The sequence below is a fragment of the Pyxicephalus adspersus genome, chromosome 4 (assembly GCF_032062135.1).
Source record: "Pyxicephalus adspersus chromosome 4, UCB_Pads_2.0, whole genome shotgun sequence".
Lineage (NCBI taxonomy): Eukaryota > Metazoa > Chordata > Amphibia > Anura > Pyxicephalidae > Pyxicephalus > Pyxicephalus adspersus.
The window spans coordinates 26,915,542-26,941,417 of record NC_092861.1 but is presented as its reverse complement, the minus strand read 5'-3'; the positions used below and the strand labels follow the sequence as shown (position 1 = coordinate 26,941,417).

Below are 25,876 nucleotides of genomic sequence, written 5' to 3'. Positions count from 1 at the left end.
CATAACTTATTGCATGAGCATTGAAGTGGTCTGACATTTCTGTGTCACCATACCATTAACATTTTGTATATAGCTGCCATTGTGAGATGCCACTTAATGATGCAAAGTGCAATGATTCAGTAATGGAAGGGGTTGATATTTAACTTTTTCCCACTTGCAATATGATTATTAATGCTGGTGGGCTTCATGCTGGAAATATGTAATAAACACCGCTTCTGAAACCAACATTTTTATGTGTGGTTGCTATGAATTCTGGCTGCATTGCAATAAAAGAAATCCCTAATCATATGATCTATGGTCAATGTCTAATCTCCTCTCTCTCTTTGTGCAGGGTGACTGGTCTTGTATCTGACCCATGTGCAGGCAATCGGTAATGGGTAGAAAGTCTGGGTCTGGCCCCAGCTCTACTTTCTACACAGGGTTGTGTAGTGATGATGCCACTGATACTTTAGCAAGGTAATAATCTGAGTTTTGTAAAAAGTGCATGTACAGTATAACATTTAAATGAACATTATTGTGCCTATAGATCAGCTTGTTTTATTTTTAAAGAAGAGGACTCGGAAAAGCTTACCTTTTAGATTATAAGCTCTTCGGGGCAGGGTCCTCTCCTCCTGTGTCACTGCCTGTATCCGTCCGTCATTTGCGCCTATTTAATGTACAACACTGTGTAATATGTGGGCACTATATAAGTTCTGTTTATTAATATTAATATTAAATATAATAATAAAATACACAGTACCAATAATTATGTATATATACATATGACTAAAGCTTAGCTTTAACAGGGCATTTAAGGTGTTCTGTAAATTTATTACAAAGCTGAAGAATTTCCAGTCTAAAAAACAGACTAATGAAAAAAATGTGCAGAGATAACGTAATCTTTGTTTTTCCTTTTCTATGTAGGTATATAAAATAGAAAAGTAACACAACATGTGTCACACCCAACTACTTTCAGTTCTGACTGCTGTCCATCTAACACACTGTTTAGTAAACTTGTCACTTGTACTTTGCCCATTATTAACCCTGGATATTGTGACAATACAGTGGTTTGTAGCATTAAATCACATAAATACAGGAATAATATTTGTTTTAGGTACACAGTGAACTGTATTCAGTAAACATTTAAGAAGTGCTAAAACTTTTTAAACAGGCTGCAAACTTGAAGTGTTGATAAAGTGCATAGACAGTAGTGAGGTTTACCTGCAACATGGGCCAACTAAAATCTGCAGGTCATGGTGTGCAATAGAAAAATGTACCAACTACTATACTACCTCTAGTGACAGCGTATGGCTGAATTCCAGTTACAAATGACACATTTTATTTCAGCTATATATTTATTAACAGACCATTAAAAGTCTTTTGAATTGCCAGCAGTGTATGTACCTGAAAGTGACTTGGGAATTCAATCAATACATCCAGCAAACCTGAAATGATTTTCTTAAAAATCACTTGCTGTTAGCTGACAAACCTTTTCAATCCTGGACCAGATCTGTTCAGGATTTGTTGGATCACCCAGGTTCTCTATGGTAGTATATCACCGGCAGTTTTGGAGAACTTTATTAAAACAGGCCCATCAATTCTGAGATGAAACCCCTTTTGCTGTTCTTGTCCTTTAGAAATATTGTAGAAATCCTTTGTCTTAAAAATGCAATTCATTACGCATGCCTTTAAAAAAAAGATGGTCTACAAGTACAACACAGTTTATACCTCCTCAATATATATATATATATATATTGTAGGTGTTATAAAAAAATATAGTATATTTTTTCTGTTTGATTTCTGTGAAGACCATTTTATACTTAGGAATTTCTGTTCCTGACTTCCAAAGAAAACTGTCTTATAAAATACGAACTGTTTGTGGGCACAATATTGAGGGGCCATTATGATCTGTGAATGTTGTAGGACAAGGTCACTTGCCTTTGGATGCATCCAGCCAGCAACATATTTGGGTAAAAGAACAACCATATGTGGGCCTAATAAACACAACATCATTAATTTTATTGTGCAGTAATATTGCTATTTTTTGGGGAAGGGGTTATATAATATATTATGATGGATATGTACTTATAAAAATTATGATGATACTAAGCAGAGGCATGGGCTTACCTTCAACGCAAATTGTATTGTTCAAAGCGCAGAGACTGTCATTATTTAACTGATATTACCACACCAAACTGAAATCTAATAGGACCATATCAATTATCTTTACATTGCTCTTTGCATTAAGAAATGACTGTAGTTACCTTTAGCACAGATGAACTTCACCCCATCATTACTGAAGTGTGTTATAAAAGAGAAGTCACAGAAAATAATTGGACATGACTGCCAGCATCTCCCAGTAACTTTTTTCCCTGTCATTAGATGAATAAATAAAGAACATAATGAGGATAGCAAGGTGGTATTTTTTATTTCTAGATTTTAAATCATGTTATCATTTTTAATAAAACTGAATTAATTGAATACATTGAAATTTATTGATTGATTACTCATTATATTTACAATAGCAATACATCTTCATGTATTAAGTATTATTAAGTTAAAATGTTGTTGGCAGGAAGATTCTAATATGATCCTTATCCCTCTCCTCTCTCTCCAGTAACAACTGCTAATTTTGGTTTCTCAACACATTCTGACAATAATTACAAGGACAAATACTAAACAAGGCATTAAAGGTAAAAAGAATAAATTCTAGCAACCAAATGTGTAGGTTAATAACCTATAACATAATAGAAAATGATAGTTTAGCACAATACGTTCCACTTATGACAATGTAGAAAAATCATAAAGTTAAAATTCGGCAAAGAGCAAATAAATCACAACCGGTCCATTAAACTTCCACAAATATAACTCTGGTAAAGAAGTTTAAATAAAACACAACCACTAATGTAGTTTCTTGGTGCATTTCGAGAACAAGGTCCTCCTTCTTTGGGAATAAGTGGTTCTATAAACATCCAAAATCTTCTAAAAACAAAGACGGGCATTCTTATTAATTGGAGTCTGAGGATTTTATTGTCTGTTGAGTATATAAGTCACCCAAGGAGGCAACCAATCCACAATTTAAAAAAAGAAAGCGTGAGAAACAGAAACAAATTGCCCAGTCTTACTGGATTGCAAATTTACTAAAAGTAGACCAAGGATTCTGCTACCATAAAAATGTCATTTCCCTCTGTGAACCCCAATTTTCACCAAAGTTGGCAGGCACCTAATAATCTGTTTTAAAAACTACATTAGATGTTATGTTATGACATTTATCTTTTACATTCCTGTTCTAGTTTTGCAATGCTGTTGTATTCTTTTATTTATTTAGAACAGACTTCATTAAACTTATAATCTGACTCCTGACATGGTTTTGGTGGGCTTTGAAGGTCAAGATTCTGAATCCAACTACTGATAGTGACATTTGCTCCTCCATATATATTAAAAAGGGAATCAATTAAGGGCGGGGGGGGAGCCATAAAGCTCTATTATATGAATTGGTTTGGTAAACAAATTAGACTCCATTAGAGAATGGCTTAACAAAGTTTGCAGCTCAGTTGCTTAGTGGTAGACAATGTGACCCTCAAGAGCTGATGTGTTAAAGTACACAAGGCTGGGGTTAAAAGGAACAGTGGACAAAGTGGCTCTATTTTAAATATAGAATAGGGTTTGAGTTTGCCACTAGTTCTTTCCACCACCAAACATTTTCTGACAGAGAATATTCTACCATTGAAAACACATGAACCTGGAAGATTCTCCACTAGAGAATGTATGATGAATGTCAGATTCATTGCTTTATAAACAAGCCCCTAAATGTTGCAATACATATCAATAAATATTAAGTAGCAGAGATAGATTAATAGTTCATCAGATCATCAGCCAACATACTCTCTTGAATATAGTAACAGAAATAACTCAACATAACTCGCATTAACTCATATTATGTTGTGCCATTTATTAGCCTGTGGCCTTCTCAACAGTGTCCTTTCAATAAAATACCATGACTGTAGTAGCAGTATTACATTCTTGACCTCATTCGAGGAACAGAAAAGATTGACAAGAATAAATATTCCCTATAAATAATAGAGGATATTGATTCACTAAATATATCACATAATAGACTATGGGCTTTATTCATAAAACAGTAGAAAATAAAAAGTAAAAGTAGAAATAATTCACTGCCATTGAAACACATGGAATAGGAAGGTTTGCTACAAAAGTTTGAGGGAATGTCTGATTCCCTGTTTTTTTTAAATAAAGCCCTATGTGTATCCTTCTTGAATATAAAAAAAAAACTCACCTGATAGTCTTGATAGCTTTCCCAACCCATCCATCATTGGGGTTAGCACATAATATTTTCGTAACAGGTTTACCTGGAGGCAACCATTTCCTCCATTTATTTTACAACAACATATTAGAATCCAAGTATCTCAAGGCAGCTGAAGATATTCAGTAACTGTCTTTACCCTGAGACATTATAGTTTAATACTATTTGTAAATGTATTGCTTTTTGGATTTGGTGCAGAAACGAATTGGGGAGCTTCACTTGCCCTAAATGATGTTGAACTACTGGGGTGCTGTACCTTTAGGGAGAAAGGAGCTGCCCCCCATCTAGTCTCAGTTATGTTCCATAACTAAAAAGCCAGATAGCATTGAATTAAAACTTATGAACTTGAACATGGTCAGAGGTTTGCTTCTTTACTTGCAACTAAAGACAGTGGGCCTGATTTATTAAAGCTCTCCATGGCAGGAGAGGATACACTTTCATCAGTGAAGCTAGGTGATACAGCAAACCTGGAATGGATCTGGTCCAGGATTCAATACATTTGCTAGCTAATAACAAATTCTTTTGAAGAAATCCATTCCATGTTTGCTGAGTCACCCAGCTTCACTGATGAAAGTGTATCCTCTCCGGCCTTAGAGAGCTTTGATAAATCAGGCCCAATGTTTGGGTTGTTTGAAACCAATGGTTGCTCTTGACAATTTTTAACATTCCTGTGGCTGTGACCATAAGAAGAACAATGTATAATGGTCAGGGTTTTACAAATAAATAAAGGTTTTTACATATGGCATTGATGTGGCACACCTCATTGCTCCTCTGGATGGTATGGCTCCTAATGACTTTCATAGGTACAGGCCATTTGCTGTACGATAGGCATCAGTCAAACGTTACTGTGGATACAGAATATAAATAAATCAGAATAAGCTGTGGTATTTTAAAGCATCTAAAATTGAAAATGAAAAATTCCAAAGTATTAGAAACATTAAAGTTAATCTGTTATATTCTGTATTTGTAATGATCATGCTGTTCATTGTTCATACCATTACCAAATAATTGATAAATTAATTCATCCTTTAATAATTATTAAAATTAATTAACATATGCCTATGACTTCTTTTATCATGGTATATTTCCTTCTTGGTAACATGTTCTTATTATTACAGGTGTAACCGGATTGCCAAACTCTCTTATGCCAGAAATTCTTCGGAAATTCCAAAAAAGAAAGACCAAGGACAAGGAGCTGTTCCTGCAGTTTATGCAGAATAAAAAAAGGAACATATACTTTGAGATGGGAACTAGTAGTCACAGGGATATTTGTCCCATGGGCCACGTCTAATAAAATATTCATATACAGCTATCTGCATGATGTCCAGACCAGAAGAGGTAAGTTTTCCTTTATTAACATGCTTTGTGGCTTCAAGATGTCATGAGAAAAATCTGAAAGAAAGCTGATTCTAGCAGAGAAACATGAAGACTGACATGAAGTTTACCATTATGGGTCTGATTTAATAAAGCTCTATAAGGCTGGAGAAAATTGACTATCATATGAGAACCTGGGTGATCCAGCAAACCTTGAATGGATTTTTAAAAAGTAATTTTCTATTAATCAGCAAATGTTTTCAATCCTAAACCAAATCTATTCTAGGTTTCTCCAGGTTCTCCAATGATAATGTATCTTGTATGAGCTTGTATAAATCAGACCTAATATGTCTTTGGGTAACAGCTACCTTTCACCATACCCACTAATCAATGAGGTAAAAAGCTCCTAGAGGTATATTTACAAAACATTTCATAAGATTCTACCATTTTTAAACCAGTTTTTGCACTTTTCTTTAACATTTTTTAAATTAAAAACAAAGGAACAAAAGCATTAACCCTAAATGCTAAACCTAAATGTTTTGCTATTTTATATAAAGGAATAACCTGGGTATTAGGTTAATAAGATGGTACAGAAAAGGTGATGAGGAATGTGCTGGAGTTGCAGCCAGTTACAACCCAGAAGCGCCTGATCCTGACTACTTGGCCGATGAAGATTCAGAACCAGAGACCTTTACACAAGCTGAATGATCTCATTTGTGATCTAAATCTCTCCAGAGACAAAGCAGAACTTCTTGCTTGCAAAGGGTGTAACTGTAACTCACTACAGAAAGCAAAAAAATAACTTGACAATGTTCTTAACTAGTGATGGCTCACTGTGCTATTGTCATAATATTAATGCACTCTTTGTCACAGTTTGTCACAAGATCATGTTCCATCTGAATGGCGTATCTCCATTGATTCCTCTAAAAGAAGTTTAAAAGCAGTCTTACTGCATAATGGTAATTCCAAACCAAGTTTATTGATTACCCATTCCATTAACCTAAAGGAGTCCTATGACAACATGAGGTTACTGTTTGAAGCAATCCAGTATAAAACACACCAGTGGAACATCTGTGGGGATCTAAAGGTCATTGGCTTGCTGATGGGAATGCAAGGAGGATTCACAAAATGTTGCTGTTTCCTATGCCTGTGAGACAGCTGATTTATGGGAGACCATTATGTCAAGTGTGATTGGCTACCAAAAGATACCTATAAACCCGGAACAAGCAATGTCAAGTTTTTGCCTCATAAATATATTTGTGCCACCTCTCCATATCATATTAGGCTTGATGTAGAACCTTGTAAAGGCCATGGGTAAATCAAACTCCGTAGGTTTTCAGTACCTTGTTGAGAAGTATCCAAACATAAGCACTGCAAAAATGAAGAAAGGGATATTTATAGGGCCACAGATCAAGTCTGTTTTGCAGGATGATGTTTTCAGACAATCTCTCTCCGCAGCTGAGCTAGAAGCTTGGGATGCATTCAAGTGGCTGAGTGAAAATTTCCTGGGCAACCATAAGTTTCTGGTATACAAGGAAGGAGTTCAGAATCTGCTTGATTCATTCCAGAAACTGGGTTGTCTCATATCATTAAAAATACGTTTCTTGCACTCACATCTAGAATTCTTTCCAGGAAAATCTTGGTATGGTGAGTGACGAACAAGGAGAACATTTTCACCAGGACATTCAGTTAATGGAGCACCGCTACCAAGGTTTCTGGAATGAAAGTATGATGGCTGACTACTGCTGGATGCTGTACCGCGACAATCCAGACAAAGAGTACACAAGAAAATCATACTCTAAGCATTTCTGAAGAAACAATGATACCTGACTGACACTGTTCAGTAGATCTATACCATAGTGTGCCTTAATTTACTTTAAGATGTATTAACATTCACTTCAATGGTGCTTACGTTTTAGTACAAAATACATGCACGTACAATGTTAACTATAATAGTACTCATAACTCAGGAACTGTACGTGTTAGGGAAAAACTGAAAACAGATCTGAAAAACTGATTTAGAAAACTTTGTTGTGGTTTCTGATGACTATCAAAACTAATTTTTTGTTGACCTGTGTAATAAGAAGTAACCTTATATCCTAAGTGGGGACACATACAGTGATAAAACAGAGGTTCTGACCTTCCCCTAGTCTGGTAATAATAATGATTTGATTGATGACTTTATCCAACAGAATGTGAGGGTAAATGTGCATGATTGGGACACAGATAGCAATTACAACCTGCCATAGGTTGTAACCTTTCCTCATTCCCTTCCAGAAGGTAATAAAAAGGTTTTGACTGATGTTATTTGACATTTTATTGACAATAAAGTACACATTTCTGATGAAAAGTAGTTTTCCCTTTTTTAATTGCTTTGTATGACCAAACTACACATATGTACTTTCCTGTGAAACTAAAATGAAAGGTAATGCCTATTTCCATGTTTTATGGTATCTATAAAAACTGCATAAAAAGGTGTTTAGCAGAGGAACAAATTACATTTCATGACTAAAAACTGAATGGGTTGAACTAGTGTAGTTTTTTTTTTTTTTTTAACACAGCTAGGTATTTTTTTTTTATTCAAGGCTATAATACATTTTACATCGGTGTACACTTGAAATTGAGTTTGTTCTCTTCCATCACATTTACCTAGTTGGGCTTTATAGTAGTAAGCAAGGTGTCAGTAACTGAGTTTGGGATTGAATTCTGGTTTTATCAATTCCAGACTGTTACTTTGCATGGCTGCCACTGGGACCTTTGATAATTCTGGTCTGATCTTTGTCTAGTGATTCCTAGATCCTGATTACCAGATTGCTTTCACCTGTTTCTGTGACCAGTCGGGATATTTGGCTTACTATTTGAACCCTGCAGCTTCCTGGGCCTCTTGTCTGAATATTGTGGTTCATCTCATGTTCTAGCTCTTGACTTGATCAACTATTCCTACATAAGCTATTACCTTTGGGACTTGGTTGTTTACGTAACCTGCTGGACCAGCCTCCTGTTCTGGGAGCTACTGATAACTGCCTGCTGTGTACTCTGGCTACTGGCTCTATATTGTGTCTGCAGACTCTTTTAAGGTTTGGTTGTTGAAACTTTGGTTAGAGGGTAGGATGCCAAATTAGAGAAAAGTAGAAATCATTCTCTGGCTGATAGTCTTTAGATACTCTGACCTCCCCTTTTTAAAGCTCTCAGGCTGGAGTAAATTCTTCAAAATAGAGGCTCCTCTGCACCAGGTGTGTTACTGAAGCAATGGGACCACTAAAGGTTTTTGTTTGGCTCTTTTGCACCCAGGTATATGTTCTTCTGCAGGCACAGCATGGGTTAGGTTCTCATAGACTACACTACTTACTCTCAGCACCAGAATCCTGCTTCCCATGTCAATCACATAGATAGTTGTTATTCACTTCTGGCCACACCTAACATTGTGCAATCTTCACTTCTGCACAGACTTCACATACAGGTCCCCCCATCAACACTCTACAATCCTTCCTTTCACTGCTAGACTTAAATAGGAATTTTCAGAAAACTGAATATTGTTGTCATTTCTTTACAGACCCCACTTACAGGTCCCCCATCACCACTCTACATATCTTCCTATCACTGCTAGACATAAATAACAATTGTCACCGAACTGATTATCATGGCTGAATTGTTATTTCATGTTCAGAAAAACTTACCCTACATTTCATCCATGGCTACCTGCCAGCCGTCATACCCTCTGCATTCCTTTTGTAAAAACTGCTTTCATATCCTCCATGATCCTCTGCTCCATATACTGTCTGCTTTCATACCCTTTATTCTTTCCTGTACATAGTGCCCACTTCTCTACCCTTCCTATATGGTAATAAACTTACTTGTTTGCTACGCACATTGCCTCTGTCTTAATCTCCTTGCTTCTCTCTTGTACATGATACCGGCTGTCACCCTCTTTGCAAAACATTTGACATTGTACATTCCCCAAGCTTTCTTGTTCTGGAATAAGCACATTTTGGTATTGTTTATTTTATTCATTCACTGTGGAGGAGGAAGAATACAGGCATAGGGAAGTGTTGTTTCCCAAATGAGTCCTTTGGTCAGATTTTGTAATAAAGGAGAGATTTAATACAAGAAGCATAATAAAATAGTAAAAATGCAATGACTACACGTGGTATTGTGTAGTAAAGTTTGTAGGCACCAAGTTTAGATTTTACATTTATTGCTATAATTCCAGTTCACACCCTCAACAATGGGACGCACCAGCTGGCCATAAGAAAGTAAAGCAACTTCATCTATCTAAATAAAATCTGATGTATGTATGTATGTGTGTGTAAATGTGTGTATGTGTGTATGTTCCACCATCACTCAAAAACGCATGGAGACATTTCAACCAAACTTGTCATATATATGACTTAGACATATGTGAGTGCACCAGTCGTCTTTGTACAGCGATGTGCTATATGTCAGAGCTATATTTGGATGTATGTATGTATGTGTGTTATTGAGCTATATTTGGTGATCACCTGGAAACACATGGAGACATTTTAACCAAACTTGCTATGTTCCACCATCAGTCAGAAATGCATAGAGACATTTAAACCAAACATGCTAGACATGTGACACTCCTGATCTTTGTACAGCGCTGTGGTATATGTCAGAGGTATATTTGGTGATCACTAGGAAACGCATGGAGACATTTCAACCAAACTTGCTATGTTCCACCATCACTCAGAAATGCATAGAGACATTTAAATCAAACTTGCTAGACATATGACACCGCTGATCTTTGTACAGCGCTGTGGTATATGTCAGAGGTAAAAATTTTTGATCACTAGGTAACACATGGAGACAATTCAACCAAACTTGCTATGTTCCACCATCACTCAGAAATGCATAGAGACATTTAAATCAAACTTGCTAGACATATGACACCGCTGATCTTTGTACAGCGCTGTGGTATATGTCAGAGGTATATAAATGTATATTAATAATGTGTGACTGCGGGGGGACATTAGAGTGTCAGCTCCTCTAGTACAAAGATTGGCTCAGGTTTCTTTGTACAGCGCTGTGGTATATGTCAGAGGTATATAAATGTATATTAATAATGTGTGACTGCGGGGGGACATTAGAGTGTCAGCTCCTCTGTACAGAGACTGATGGGTCTAACTCAGTGTTTCATTGTACAGCACTATGGTATATGTCAGAGTTATAAAAAAATCTTTTTTTATAAAATTGTATGTATGTATGTATGCATGTGTGTATGTGTGTATGTTCCACCATGATTTGAAAACGCATAGAGACATTTTAAACAAACTTACTATACATATAACTAAGACTCATGTGAGTGCAACAGTCAACTTTGTACAGCGCTATGCTATATGTCAGAGCTATATTTGGATGTGTGTATGTATGTGTGTATGTCATCACTAGGAAACGCATCGAGACATTTAAACCAAACTTGCTATACATATGACTCATGTGAGTTCACCGCTGATCTTTGTACAGCGTTGTGGTATATGTCCGGGGTATATTTGCATGTATGTATGTATGTGTGTATGTATTGCTCAGTGACAGTGTGCCTTTTGCTTATATTTTTACATACTTTTTTTTGGGCTCTTTACAAATTTCTGGCCTGTAATAATTGCTTTTGAGAAAACGTAAGGCAAGTGCAATCAAAGGCAAAATAAAATGAAACAACGCCGTAGACAAGAAAATCACTATAGCTTTATTTGATTCCTTTTCCCGTATAATATAAGATTGCAATACATAAATACCCGGGCAATGCCGAGTAATCAGCTAGTTATCATTAAATGTCAGGCAACTGCAGGCACCATTCATTCAGACTGCAATTGTTTCTATTATTGTAGGTTGTGCCCCAAACCATTTATTATACTTTTGTATTCAGGGGAGAAAATGACACCCCTCCGATACCAAAAAAATTCAATCAGTCAAGATGCGCCCAATCTTTGATTTCTATTTGACAAAAATATAGACTTTTATTAATCGAGACACAGAAAAGGCAAACAATTCTTTATATCACATTTATTTCAGGATTTGAGCATCAGGCATACATTTAGGCATATATTAGCAAAATATAGGTTTTTATATATTGTTAATTTAAACACAATAAAATCAATCAAGTTTAGAAAGGACCTAAATAATGAATTAATTTATACTAATTTATAACATTCTAAGCTTAAACAAGCCAACATAACTGTATGATGCAATATGAATCATATGGAAGCTGCAAACTATATTCTAGTTTCAACAGAAACAAAAATTGTGTCTTTACAGTCTACAACTACTGTAAAATTACTGTATAAATTTAAAACTTTTAAGTGTATGTGTCACTCCGACCATGTACATAAATGGAGTTTTAGTGTTGCATTTGCCTAATGTTCATTGTTAAAAACAAGGGGATGGGATTGAGTTACTAAGGAATATAGTCTGTTCACATAGATTAATTTAATTATCCCCTTTGTAAATAATATTTCACTTATCATAGTAAATGAGATTAGGTAAAATGGGTATTTTTTGCAAAGTAAGTTACGTCACATTCACAGAGCTTTCTCTATCTCTTGTAAACTATCTGTTGCATTGTGATTCCTTAGTAATTCAACCCCAGTATGTTCCGTATTTTCGGTTTCTCTCTCCTGGAATATCTTTAAAAAAAGCTTATACAAACAGTAACAGCGTCTTTAATTTAGAAATGATCAAATGTTTTAAAGTTATAAAAAATGTTTTTCCTAGTAACAACTAATTGATTACTAATTGGAAAAACATTGAAGGGTTTTCATATTATGAGTGCTACTGAGTAAGCACATTTATAATAGTTTGTAGTCCACCAGGTGATCTTGAATGAAATTGAAAGTGCCCAAGAAAATGGGGTTTGTCAAACACAATTATCCCATTCCTACCAGGACATGTTCATGGAAGGACCCATTCAAGAACTGAACATTAAATGAAAGCTGCTTCCTATATTATCATTGGAAGCTCAGAATTGCAAGTTTCTTGCTGGGTATCAGGCCATCAGGGCCACATCATTATGATTATAAAAGACATAAGGAGAATAATTCATTTAAAGCCACAGGGACTAAAGTTATAAATATGCATACCAAGCTCACACAGAAAATATAGTTCTAAATATACTATAACTCTAAAAATAATGAATAATTTCATGATAAAATGTACATATATTGTATATAATACATATTATAACTTGCAAAATAGGAAGTTTGTTTTCATCATAACTACCAACCAAATGTCTTGTTCATTTGATATATTAACCAGGATATAGACATTTTCCTGACTGGCATGAGAAGTACCTCCACATTTCCAATAGAGGTAATATTAAACCCAATGTGAGTCTCAGCTGACAATAAGTCACTTGTCATGCAATTAAATTTTTGCAAATAAATAAAGAATTAATTACCCCTTGCGCTGTCCCACTCTGATTAACCAAAACAATACCCAATACAATATAACATACATAGGTTTCGGAGATCATTTGGTAAATAGTTGTGAGGCAAGGTAACTTGCCCAATTTATGATATACTTATTGCAAATTTTATGCAGTGATACCTATTATAACTGTATATATATTAAAGCATACTCCTATTAGGAGATTATATCTCTTAAATTTCCAATTGAAGGAGGAATCACATAAGTTCCTTTTCCAGACGTTTGCAGATCTTCTTAAGCTTCTTCAGTCTCCTCTGTTTACTTTTCAGGGTTCTTTTATTCCTATAAAAGTTAAACAGAAAAGGGAAATTTTAACAGACATCAGCAATAGGGTTGTTGATTGTCTTTATTTTCTCTAAAATCATAAAATGCTACTTTCTCTGTCAATTGCTGAATTTAAAAAATACTTAAAGCCTGTTCAAGTATTCTTTGTATATTTGCTTCTATTTCATGTGTTTTTGTATTTCTGTTATCTAGGAATGACTCAATTTTATATTGTCTTTTTATTCACCTAACAATGTGGGTTAAAATGAAATGAAATCTTAGTAGTACAAGTAAGGAAGTAGATGATTAACATTTTACTTTGTTTACATTCCATGTAGACTTTAGTCCTGCTTGAAATCGAAATTTGATACTGAGAATATATTATAACCACAATTTCATGACAGAATTTACAGTAGTTGAAATGATCCATGTCAAACTTGGCTAACAATAGTGTTCGTTTACTATGTGTAGCTATGGAGCAGAGACAAAGAAAGTTATTCTGTATCTACTCAATTCTGGTAAAAATAAGGTTTATTGCCAATTTGCCTTTTTCTGTGCAATGTTGCAAATACGCTTCAACATGTAATAAAGATTTATGGATTAAAATGTATCTTAACCCAAGAACAACAATTTGTAATATGGCAGTTTACCAGTTCTTTGTTATGGTGACTGAGTTGGTGGCTAAGTTTTTTCAGGACTTGATATCAGCAATACATTTCATGTGCATTGAATCCATAAAGGAGAAGTATTCTCACCCTAGGATTGAACTACATAAGTCCTGCCCTCTTCTCTTGCGTATAGAACAAAGGGAAAATGTTCTGTATAGAACACTGAGAATAATGCTAACTTATAACAGTCAGTTTAGAGCACGAAAAGTTATCACTTCATTACATTTCTGGTTGGATTATTTTTTTTTATTTTCAAACACTTTTTGGTGAATTAAACAGGCCAAAAACAAACAATTGTTGGGTTTTTCATACTCTTTGGGCCTGATTTAATAAATCTCTCTGGAGAAAGTACACTTTCGTAAGTGAACTTGCATGATCCAGCACACCTAGAAGGGATTTCTTAAAAGTGCTATTTCCTAGCAAATGTTTCAATCCTGGACGAGATTGATTCCAGATTTTCTGGATCTCCCAGGTTCACTGATGAAAGTGTATCTTCTCCAGTCTTGGAGCGCTTACTAAATCAGGCTCTTTAAATCTACCCAAACCTTTTTTTGGGGTAGATTGAGTGAACACTACATATTTTTGTATTTATTTGCTATTCCTACAACCTATTCCTCTTTGGGTTAACAAGCACAGGAGATTTTTCAATATTTCCTATTTATTAGCCAGAATTCCCAGCTACACATTCTGACACTGGTGTCAGTTTGCATCTAAAGTTTTACACTGCTCCCACACATTCCATACGTCAATTCTTTACTGCCTTTTTATGATTTTATTACACTGTATTTAGATAGCATCATCATATTACGCAGCTCTGTACAAAGTCCATAGTCATGTCACTAACTGTCCCTCAAAGGAGCTCACAATCTAATGTCCCTACCATAGTCTAAATGTCAATAAATGTCATTTATGTAGTCTAAGGTCATTGTTTAGGGGGAAGCCAAGTAACCTTACTGCATGTTTTTGGGATTACCCGGAGGAAATCCACGCAGACACAGGGAGAACCTCCATGCAGATAATATCCTGGCTGGGAATCGAACCTGGGACCTAGCGCTGCAAAGGCCGGAGTGCTAGTCAATTGGTAGTCAATTGTTTTGTGTTGCAAAGGATGTCACCTGGATATTGTGTAAACATGCAATAAATACCATCCCTGTCCCTTCTATTCCTTATGAGAAGGTATTGAACTTACAGAGCTTTAATCCGTTCCTGGACCCAATTCTGTTTGGGATCTGCGCACATTCTGATTGTAGCATTACTGCAGGGACTGGTCCGCACAAGAAAACTGAAAGAAAACATGACAACCCTTTAACAAACACACCTACAAAGTCACCTAATTTCATTGTAATTATTAACTGGTATGTTTGTCTTTATGGGGATTGTTTGTTCATTGGTGAATTCTTACAGCTATTTGTATTAGTATTCTTCTTTGGGCTCAATGGTTATGATCTAAGCACATCCTGGTTTCAAATATAAGCCCCTCCAACTGATTATTGGCATTCTCTTCAATTTCAAAGAAAATTATAGATTTGGATTTTTCTACTTACTAAAAAAAAGGTAATTTATTTGTATATGTATTTAGTTTAGAAAATGAAGTAAAGCAAGTTTACATTGAATACCCGATCATGTGCGAGGGAAGTTACAAAGGATAGGAATTTTGTGTGGCATAATTGAAATGAACTTATTTTACCCTTATTTCCTAATCTAAATGAAGTTTTTTTGGCAAATGCTCTCTTTAACATAACACTGTAAATTAATAACTAGCATTTCTGGACTCTGATTAATATTTAATGAAAAATGTTGACATACTTTCTAACCAATCTATAACTTATCTTATACCGGTAATTGAAGTTTGCTTTTCTTAGACCATTGAAGGATAGCTCAGCAAATAAGTGTAATGCATTATTTTAGACTGTTGTCAGATTGTGCATTTGATACTTACACTACGGCATCAATATCACAGACTTGTGTGGATTTCTGGTGGTAGTAGCCATCGACCTTATTTATATCAACCTTTCTTTTGTTGAACTTTATACAGCAATCAAAGCTTCCAAAAGCTGAAAATAGCAACACATAAGTATAATAAAAACTGCATTTTATAGTGTACATAGTATTTAGTCAGAGATCAAGTTATAGTATTCTAAAACTGAATGGTTTGAGTATCCTATTAAAGTCACCATAGTAGTTGATGCAATGTGAATATGCCACATTCAGAGTACTAATAGTGAAAGGACCAGTGGCAATGGGCCTTGGGCAGTGTTGATGGCATCGGTTTGACATCAGCTAAGACATTTTTAAATTACACATTACATTGACAGATGCATATGACAAGTGGGTTTTGCAACCCTTAAAAACCTGTAGACACTGGTATATAGACAGGTAATAAACATATAAAGACACAGGCTAATATATCATAAAATGGATATTAAGTATATTCAAAGCTAATTCCTTACCTTGTGAAAGTCCAAACAATATTACAAAGAAAGCAAGTGAAACAAATACTTTCTTGCTTGTAGCCATTGTTTTTAATGAATGGTTTAGCATAGCATTGCCTCTTCCTTATATTTATACTATACTGTATTTATGGTCACTCCTACTCCAATGACAGAGTGGAATTTCCCTCCCATCTGCCGTGATTTAATTTTCCACAATACATGGGCATTGTCCTTGTCAGATTGCTGAGCTGGATTTTCCCAGGCTTGCTCAGCAAGGTTTTGAAGCATCAATGAAGCAATAATGATCATCTGACCTGCATATTTATACAGGTATGAGGTGATTGGATTTTTCTTATTTAAATAGTTAGACTGCAATAGTTAGTATAACAACAGCTACGCCTTAGATAAATATGTAAACCATGCAAATAAAGATAATTGCACAGTCTATAACATTTTACGTTTTATGAAATATTGACATCCATTCAATAGATTTACAAAGCTTGTATACCTTCAGTATTTTCTGCTGACTTTACTCAGCATATGCAGAACTGAAAAAGTCTACAATCTCATTAACTTGAATATGTGAAATGCTGTTATAATAAACATTGTTCATTAAGATAAGATCTACCTTTCAACATAAACAGAAACTTGCTTTTTACAAAATTTGTAAATATAGGTGGGCCTGATTTGTTAAATCTCCTCAAGGCTGGAGAGGATACACTTTCATCAGGGTGGGCTGGGTGATCCAAACCTGGAATGGATCTGGTCCAGGACTTGCAAATAGCAAATGATTTAAAGGAATACATTCCAGGTTTGTTGGATCACCCAGCTTTGCTGACAAAAGTGTATCCTCTCCAGGCTTGGAGAGCTTTAATAAATCAGACCCAGTAAGCCCCAGCCTCAGCTTGTGCACCACTTTAGCCCCCAGGAAACTCTTCCTTCCTTAAAAGGACCAGTTGGTTGTGTTTGAATTCCCGGTGAATGTCCCTTGTATCCCACATCTATCTGCGTGGAAGCAAGCTTAGCTGAATTTATTGCTCATTACAACCAGTCAAATGTCAAAAACAGATTACTAAATGGTGTATATTTTGCTACATTTGATTTCTATGAACAAAATCTATACATTATCTGAAATCAAAAGCTAGTAGTAGTCACACTTAACTGGAGTTAAAAGTTAAATGCTCAGGTTTGCTAAAAGTTTGTACTTTTACAGGGATAATCTGCAGAAAAAGCAATGTGTTTCTTTCTGTTAGTTGTTCATTGAAGGCAAAGAAGGGAATTTTCATTAGATAGAATAAGCTTTTTTCTTAGATCATAGGTCCATGTATTGAAGTAAACCACATTCAAAACAGCTATGGGATATCCCTCTATTGTACATTTGCCACATCCCTATTCAATAACTATATTATTTTTAAAAAAGACTTAGGGGATTTAAACTGCATAGATCATATGTAATCAATGCATTTACTTTCCTAAAAAAAATCATTTAATTGATTAAAAAAACACATTTGCTCTGTTTCTAGGGCAAGTGCTCCAAAACTTGACACGTATCGCGGGTTATCTACTACTGCTTCATCATGAGTATTGGATAACAGAAAGTGGCATGCTAATCTGTAATCAATGATATCTTCAATTAATTCAGTATTACATCCGCATCCATGCCATGACATCAACCTGAGTTCACAAATTACACACATAGGGAAGGATGAGAGACGAGCATGTGATACCCCTTAATCCCTGGTAAATTCTCAGAGCTATTCTGGCATATCTATAACGTAGTATGGCCGCCCAAAAGCTATCCCCAAAGAAAATTGCCTTCATTATTGGACTATCATGCTAATGTGCTCCAACTCAAATTTGGATAAGGGTAATTCAGTTCACTTATCTGACATAGAATATTGTTAAAAATCATTTTGTTGTCCAATGAACATCTGTTATGTGCAAGAATTTAATTATGTTAGTGGCATGATACAAATAATATACATGGACTGCAATGTGGAATTCCCGTTTACCAATAGGAGCATGTGCTGTTATCTTGGTTTAAATGATAAATCTACAAATATACTTTGCTGTGTTTTCTTTTTTGTGAAATAACATGCACAATAACCATCCCGAATCATGAATCTGGCTTTAGATGTAACTTAAACTATAAATGACCAACCAGGGTCATTATTATTTAATAGTGTGTAATTATTGTGTGTAATTATTACTTAAAAGTTTTTAAGTTTTTTTAAGTTTTTACTTAAAAGGTCTGCTTTATTGCTTGAGCTCATTGGCTTTTTACAGGTAGTCCAGGACCACATGTGAGATTTTGTTGGGTACATTTTTATTTAAAATGAATAATGTTTCACTGCAACAAGATTGTCGTTTTATGAGGTCATCATAGAGCATTGCAATTCATCCTATAGCTGGCATCCTTAGAAGGTAAGAGGCTGGTTAGGGGTGATCATTGGTTTGCATTGGTAAAGCACTGACTATATTCTCATTCCTTGTGGAATTCAAAACACAGCTTCATGCCTAACCTATAATTTCAATTGGATCTTGCTACATGCACTACGTGTCTATGGTCATCTGCTAAGAAGTCAGATCTGCATGGTTGGGACTCCTTGGAGTAGCAACCGATTTCTGCAGATACTTTTATTGTATCTAATTATTTTGGTATTACATTGGTACAAATACCTGTCCTCATGAAATAAAATATATACTTTTTAATCTTTTTTGTAAGTCCCTGTGTTATCTCTCTTTGTACATTTCAAAAGAAAACCCATCAATATTTGTACAAATTGTCTCATATCATATCCGTTATATAGCAAGCACATAACAAGCATTTTATTTTTTTTAGTGCTGATGGCTACTTAGTAATTTGCCCTGCTCCTCTTGTACCTCTCATCATGGGTCACTGATCACAATAATAAACCAAGATAAGTTGTAGGGGATGAATATGAAGATAGGGCCTAAAAAGGGTATTATGGTTATCTTTGGTTTTTTTGAAGGTGTATGAAGGTGATTCTGATGGAAGTACATTTGAGTTTGCTTATTGGTTTGGCAGAAATATCTACACAAGTGCAGTTTATATAAAAAGATAAAAATAAAACTATAAATTTTCAACCAAGATCAGATTGTTATTGCTAGCATTAGAGGTAAAATCAGCTTAGGGGAACAACCATGGAAGAGCTAGGCTAGGGGCAGAGAGGCATTTGCCCCCTAAACCAAAAAAAATATTTCCTAAGCTGGTGGTCGTAAGTGGAGATACTCCTCTCTTTAGATTTCACTCGGAGTGGGAAGCACAGCTAATGTGCAATATTATGGGTTCAAAGACAGCTTTGAATTTCATTTTTGTTGAGACTCTGAGATGTTATGTCACATAATGCAGACAATTTCAAAGAAAGCCAGTGTTGGAATAATGCAAAACTGTGAAATGTGTTTTTCCTGTTTGCTTAGCGATAAAGACTATTTGTGATAATGTCATGATAATTAATTTAGTATTTTTTTAAGTAAGTCATATCATTTTCCCATAGTAGTAATCTTGTTTAGCCCATAAACCAATTCCTGCTTTATAATATGTTTCATGTCTGCTAAAAATGTGTTAGAATTTATCATGTTCTCAAAAATGCAATTACCCTTTCACTAGACCCACCTATCACTGTGGCGGTATCACTTTCTGCACGGTATACTTTTGTTAATTTACCTAGAAAGCCTCTACCATGAAAAAGCCATCTTGATGCATTTGCCTCCCAAGCAAAGGATTTCTAGTTCCCACCTGGTAATACCTCAAATCAGAGAATAAACTAATTGCCAGTTCAACTTTTAGGTCCCATTAAGCACATGTGTTTTGCAATCTAAAAGGACAATCAATTTCACAATTAAAATGTAATTTCCCATTGAAAATAACTGCATAGGAATGTGATTTCTGCTGTTTTGTTTTTGTAAAGCACAAGGTAAATGCATCAAAATTAATTGAGTAAACACTAAAAACATAGCAAAAAGTTCTGCAAGTTCATGAGTTTTTAGTTTTAATTTTTATTTACTTGGTAAGCATTTCTGAATGAGTGAAACCGCCTCATGACGATAACAACTAAAGGCCTTCCTCTTTTTAAATACTGTCATAACTTTTTTACAAGACAGTATGCAAATCAATATAAATGGAGCTTCCAAAACATCCAGCATACCAACAGTATGTAGAAATAAAGGAACCTTTTGTAATATGTATTACACTATATAGATAACAAGAATGTATACACATCACAAACACAATTTTACACAAACACACAATACCATCTGGTCAATACATGCACCGCAATGAGAGGGTCTGAGGTACGGTTCGAATAGGTTGGCATCTACTTGTAGAGGGTGTACATACAATAAGCTTTATATTACATGAGCTATATTATCTTCCTTATGTATAGACTCAGAACATGCTTACTACATGCTTGTTTCAGGTCAGTTATTTAGTAAGTATTGAAGCTAAAGACAAAACGACAGCTAGCATTTTGTCATATAGATTATATTTTTCAAAAATGCTCCTCTAGGCACTAAGATGAAGTTCAAGAGTTGCTTTTAATAACAAATAGTGCAGACCCTTCTTTATTTTTTATTTTATTTTTTAGGAAAGTATACTAGTATGAAATGTGATATTGTTCACTATTTTGTTTTAATTGTTTAAGTTATTTAAGTTATTTGTTCTCTTCAGGAAAAGGAAGAGAAAGCAATTTATAAATATGAATAGCATAGTAATTACAAATGAAAAGATTAGTTTTTCTTATACATCTTTATTATTATATTTACAGAAGTAAACAATTAAAGTTTAAGTTTGATCTAATAAAAATACATTTTTTAAAAATGTTCTTTTACAATACTCACATGTTGACAGTAAAACAGAGAGATATTTAAGATGTACAAATCTTAGCATATTGAAATGAATTTATTATGTATAATGATGCAATATGAAATAATACTGTATTATGTTTTTTATGTTTCTTATTTACATAGTTGGGAAAATTCATCATTGGTAATAAAACATGCTCTGATGAAGCAGATAAACACTGTGAAACGCGTCACCATTTTGAAATGTTGGCCAATTCATTTCACTGTGCAAACTTTAAATTTTCATGTTGTGTGAACTGTTATACATTTAATGTATGTTTTTTGCAAATATGTATGTCTCTAAGCTGCCTTTTTGGTATGGGAGCAATTTTTAAAGTGTAACTAATATGGCAGTGGGACTGGGCATTTAGTCCTGGAGTTGTTGATAGTTGTTGGAGTTGGATAATTTAATACTATTAATAATAATTAATATTGGGAACCCTGTTTCCCATACCGAATGTTTGGTATTTTATATCTTGTTATATCTGTTTTTATAAACAATGAAGTAATAAAAAAATGAAGCTAAATTTACACACACATAACAAAAGAATATATAAAAAAACATGAATCCTCTTTCAATCTTCTTTTAAACATAGACAAAATGGAGGTTTCTGTAGCTTATCGTTCACATAAAAAAATATTCATTTATTAAATTTAGTTAGCGAGAGCATTGCTGTTGTTCTTTGGTGGCACTTGTGTTATCTTTTTGCGCCTGCAAAGAAAAATATGATATTACAAGGTAAATGGCCATAAATAATTGTAGCATGTTATATAATACTGGGTCATAAAAAGTGTTTTGAACTGGAAAAAATACAGGCAATAGCTTTTTGGCTGAACTGGAAAAGAAGATTTTTTTGTTTTTTATCAAGGTGGTAAAACTTTAATGGAAAAGGTAAAATGTGAACTGCTGTTTAAAAACAGTGAAATGTAATTGTTTAATAGCCTACCAAAGGCTAAGGCTACTTATACATGATGATTCTCACCCAACTAATCTTGGTCAGGATCTGCGTGACTGTAGTGATTGCACTGAAGTACAATGGTGCCAACAATTAATAGTTGTTTTTTTTGCACAGTATTTCACATAGTTTGATCATGGTTCATGAAAATTGGAATCCACCAATGGCATTTTTCTGCTTTTCCTCTTGTTCATAGAGGCTAATTGACAAGAATAATACCTCCGTGTGTAAAAGTATTCTATGCCTATTGAGTACTTTGCAGAGAAAATCTCATTCCTATGACATGTTGCTAAGTCAAGTTGAGTATCTGCATTGATCCCCTTTCCCAAACTGCATCTTTTGAAGTAGGAAGAAGGATAATATGAGCAATATGGTTTAGGACACCTTAACATGCTGCACAAAAGTTACCAGTACACATTTATAAATATGTGACTATCAGGTAACAATTAAGGTGTAAATGTTTCTTCTACTCTCATTCAAACTAACAGATCTTCCATCGTCCTCCAGAATCTCTTTATAAATTAGCATTTTTTTTCAAGTGAAGAAATTAAACTGTGGATGGCTGGATGTGTAAATGGCTAATATCGTAAGTGGCAGAATTGGGGTACTGAATGAATAGTATGAGTAGTAAATGGTTGCCTGGTAATATATTTTAATACATTTACTTACTTAAGTGCTGCTACAAGTTTGTTGACCCACATTTCTCTAGGATTTGCACACACTCTGAATTTCTTTGTGATGAATCTACAAAAATAACAATTATTATTTATTATATATAGTTAATATCAAGGGTAACAAAATAAACTCACAAAACTTTACTTCTACAGTTACTTTATACAAGTACCAATTTTTTAAAAGTCTTGCTTTTTGCATAGTTCCAATTTCCCTAAAATACAAATACATATAAAGATTTTGCTCACTTGTAGCACAAAGTTAGCAAATAAAAATCATGATGGATCTCTGGCTTTTTCTGCAAACTCCATTAATTGTATCACATTAGGTTATGAACGAATACCCTTGTAAAACACACCAATCTGCAGCTTTTTGGACCTTTTTTGGTTTTCAGCCTTAGGTATGGTTGCATTAAAACCATAATACTTGTTAAAAAACACATAAACACAAAAATGTGAATTCGATTTACAAGACACTTATATTTTACATTTATCCATTAAATTTTAAATAAAACAAGTTGACTGATAATTGTTTACTTGTGGTATGCTGACCTACAACAGATTAACAGAAGTGTAACTCCTGGCAAACTTTATTTTTGATTTTGATATGCTTATAGAATCAGTCTATTTTTTTTTTTGTTTTGCTTTCCATCGCCGGGCTGCTGTCTTTTTCTATTTGTCCCGATGAGCATGGAGTGATCTATATCACAATAAACAAAAGTATTAGGGAATGCAAAATTTTTGGTATAAAGGGGAAAGCTTTTAATGGGAGCACTTGTTACCCTAATAACCACCTACCATGGAACTCTGGTAAGCAAGTTTTTTTGAGGGTAATGCCCACTAAGAATAAAGATAATAAATGGTAATATGAAATATTTCAAATTTTCTTGATAAAAAAAATGTGTGTATGTGCTTGCCTGTGTGCATATTTATGCATATGATTAAAAACACTTACATTACAGCATCAATGTCGCACACCTCATGTGAGTCCTGGACCATGTGTCCTTTGACAACTTTACGTGGCAATGGTTTCCTGGTATAAGCATAGCAACAGTCAAACACTAGAGATGAAGGAGAAGTTGGATGAAATTTATGATGACTTTTGTCAAATTACCAATACTAAGTCCTTTTCATACTAGCATAAGCCTGCAGCCCCACACAGTTCTACTAACAGTAATTGACTTTGTATTACTATATAATTAATAATTGTTAGGTAAATGTTTCACGTGCCCCAATTATTGATCAGTGGTGCATGTGATGTGTTCCACTTTACCCACCATGAACACATCCTACAAATATTTTGAATTTGTTTTGTTTGAAGTCAATCAATACGTTCATACATACATACAGTTTTGCCATTGTAACAACTTAGAACCCCTCTTTGCCAGTAATGTGGGCCATGCCTGGACTCCGTGGAGCATAACGCACATACAGACAGAATGTATGCCTGAATTCTGATGTTTTGTTTTTGCCTTTTTGACCTGTGCTTTGGCATCGACATCAAAAAAGTTATTCATTTGGAAAGATACAGTAGGAGTTGGAGATTACAGTAGCTTTGCGTTATTATCGTGGCAATGACAAATTCTTGGTTAACTGCTCTAATTTTGCATTACAGTTTTAGTCATCTATTCCGGTTACATACCAGTCAATATGTCATTCTAATAATGCAACAAAATATGTTACAGTACAGATACAGTCTACAAACAATGTACTGTCTTTAAATGAATGCTCACCTGCAATGGAGGTCAGGGACTGGAGCCCAAAGCACACAATACACAAAACAAAGAAAACAGAGCTAGCACGAGCCATAATGCAGTCAATTGTTTTCTATGTGTCGTGCGAACTACAGATATTACCAGTTATATACTTTGTAAATGGAACAGACCCCTCCTACCTTTCTGCAAAGACTGGGGACTTCCCCCATTGCTTTCCACATTGTGGCCACAGTCACAGAAAACAAACTTTATCAAGATAAATACAACTGTATAAATTATGGATTGAAATGTACTACTTTCCAATCATTCACATGCGGTGTATTGTATATGGTGACGTGAAGGAAAGAGCAATGATTGGGAATCGGTCTTTGTTACGGTCTGATATTAACATGCAATATCTTGATTAGTGCAAGAAATCCTAACAAAATTGGACCTATCATCAAAATATAAACATTTCCCTTTCCCTTATACACAATAAAAAAAATAACATTTTTTAATAACTTTTTTTTACAATTTTAAGATTTGTCTGTCTCATTTATTTTTACTGCCGGGGCAATGACTTAAGGGGACACTCGCAGCCTCAAGGGATACTTAGGTCACATATCCCAGAAGGTTGTGGGGTGTTGCTTCTACACATGCCTGAGATTGTACACTGCTTTCTCATGGGTGTCATACAAATATAAATGAACCAGCCCATGAGTTCATGCTTGCAGAATGAGATCATTGCTCTGTTTGTTTATATTTAATGGCCCTGACAAAGATACATTACCCAGTTTCATCCATGCATGTCAGCACAGGCAACATCATCAACACGCCAGGAGAAAAAAGATGGCGGCATTGGCCATAAAAGGGGATATAATAAAGAAGACATAAGTAAAAACAATGTGGGATTCACAGGGTGTTGTACATTGATTGAAGGCTTTCAGCGTGAAAAAGAAGTCCTTTTTTAAGCAACTTCATTTTGATTAAAACCTTTTTCAAGCCAAACTGAAATTTTATTAGTTAGTACATGCTGGTAATGGATGGATAGGCATGCTTGGTAAAATTTCAGGTGTGGTAAATTTGACTCAAAAATATGGCTATAAGGATTAAAACAAAAAAGTTGAAATTGACACACAATTATCAGTTTAGCTTTCTAACTAATTTTTGCTTTCAATATGTTAATTCATGATAATTCACTGGGTATCATTCTCTCCTGTTGTGAAATGTAATTTATGGTTTGTTATACTATTTGTTTTGCAACTGTATCCCTT

General features: G+C 34.6%; 2 protein-coding genes across 2 annotated transcripts; both read right to left on the bottom strand.

Moving 5' to 3' along the window:
• Positions 1-11,620: 11,620 nt before the first annotated feature.
• LOC140328202 (C-C motif chemokine 20-like) lies at positions 11,621-16,652 on the bottom strand. Its single transcript, XM_072407608.1, has 4 exons — positions 16,437-16,652; positions 15,926-16,040; positions 15,176-15,268; positions 11,621-13,336 (listed from the first exon to the last, which is right to left on the bottom strand). Exons 1-4 carry the CDS (start codon positions 16,525-16,527, stop codon positions 13,252-13,254), a joined length of 384 nt encoding a protein of 127 aa, XP_072263709.1. The 5' UTR covers positions 16,528-16,652; the 3' UTR covers positions 11,621-13,251.
• Positions 16,653-21,167: 4,515 nt separating this feature from the next.
• Positions 21,168-24,751, bottom strand: LOC140328201 (C-C motif chemokine 20-like). The gene is made up of 4 exons (XM_072407607.1): positions 24,642-24,751; positions 23,864-23,969; positions 22,907-22,981; positions 21,168-21,993 (listed from the first exon to the last, which is right to left on the bottom strand). Exons 1-4 carry the CDS (start codon positions 24,715-24,717, stop codon positions 21,936-21,938), a joined length of 315 nt encoding a protein of 104 aa, XP_072263708.1. The 5' UTR covers positions 24,718-24,751; the 3' UTR covers positions 21,168-21,935.
• Positions 24,752-25,876: the final 1,125 nt, after the last annotated feature.

Excerpts from the sequence above, each read along its gene's own strand:
- LOC140328202 (XM_072407608.1), bottom strand. The coding sequence starts at position 16,527 with ATGCTAAACCATTCATTAAAAACAATGGCTACAAGCAAGAAAGTATTT. Across the intron at positions 16,041-16,436 it reads ATTGTTTGGACTTTCACAAG|CTTTTGGAAGCTTTGATTGC; the intron begins GTAAGGAATTAG and ends TGCTATTTTCAG. Across the intron at positions 15,269-15,925 it reads TGTGATATTGATGCCGTAGT|TTTTCTTGTGCGGACCAGTC; the intron begins GTAAGTATCAAA and ends GTTTTCTTTCAG.
- LOC140328201 (XM_072407607.1), bottom strand. The coding sequence starts at position 24,717 with ATGGCTCGTGCTAGCTCTGTTTTCTTTGTTTTGTGTATTGTGTGCTTT. Across the intron at positions 23,970-24,641 it reads GTCCCTGACCTCCATTGCAG|TGTTTGACTGTTGCTATGCT; the intron begins GTGAGCATTCAT and ends CTTCATCTCTAG. Across the intron at positions 22,982-23,863 it reads TGCGACATTGATGCTGTAAT|ATTCATCACAAAGAAATTCA; the intron begins GTAAGTGTTTTT and ends TTATTTTTGTAG.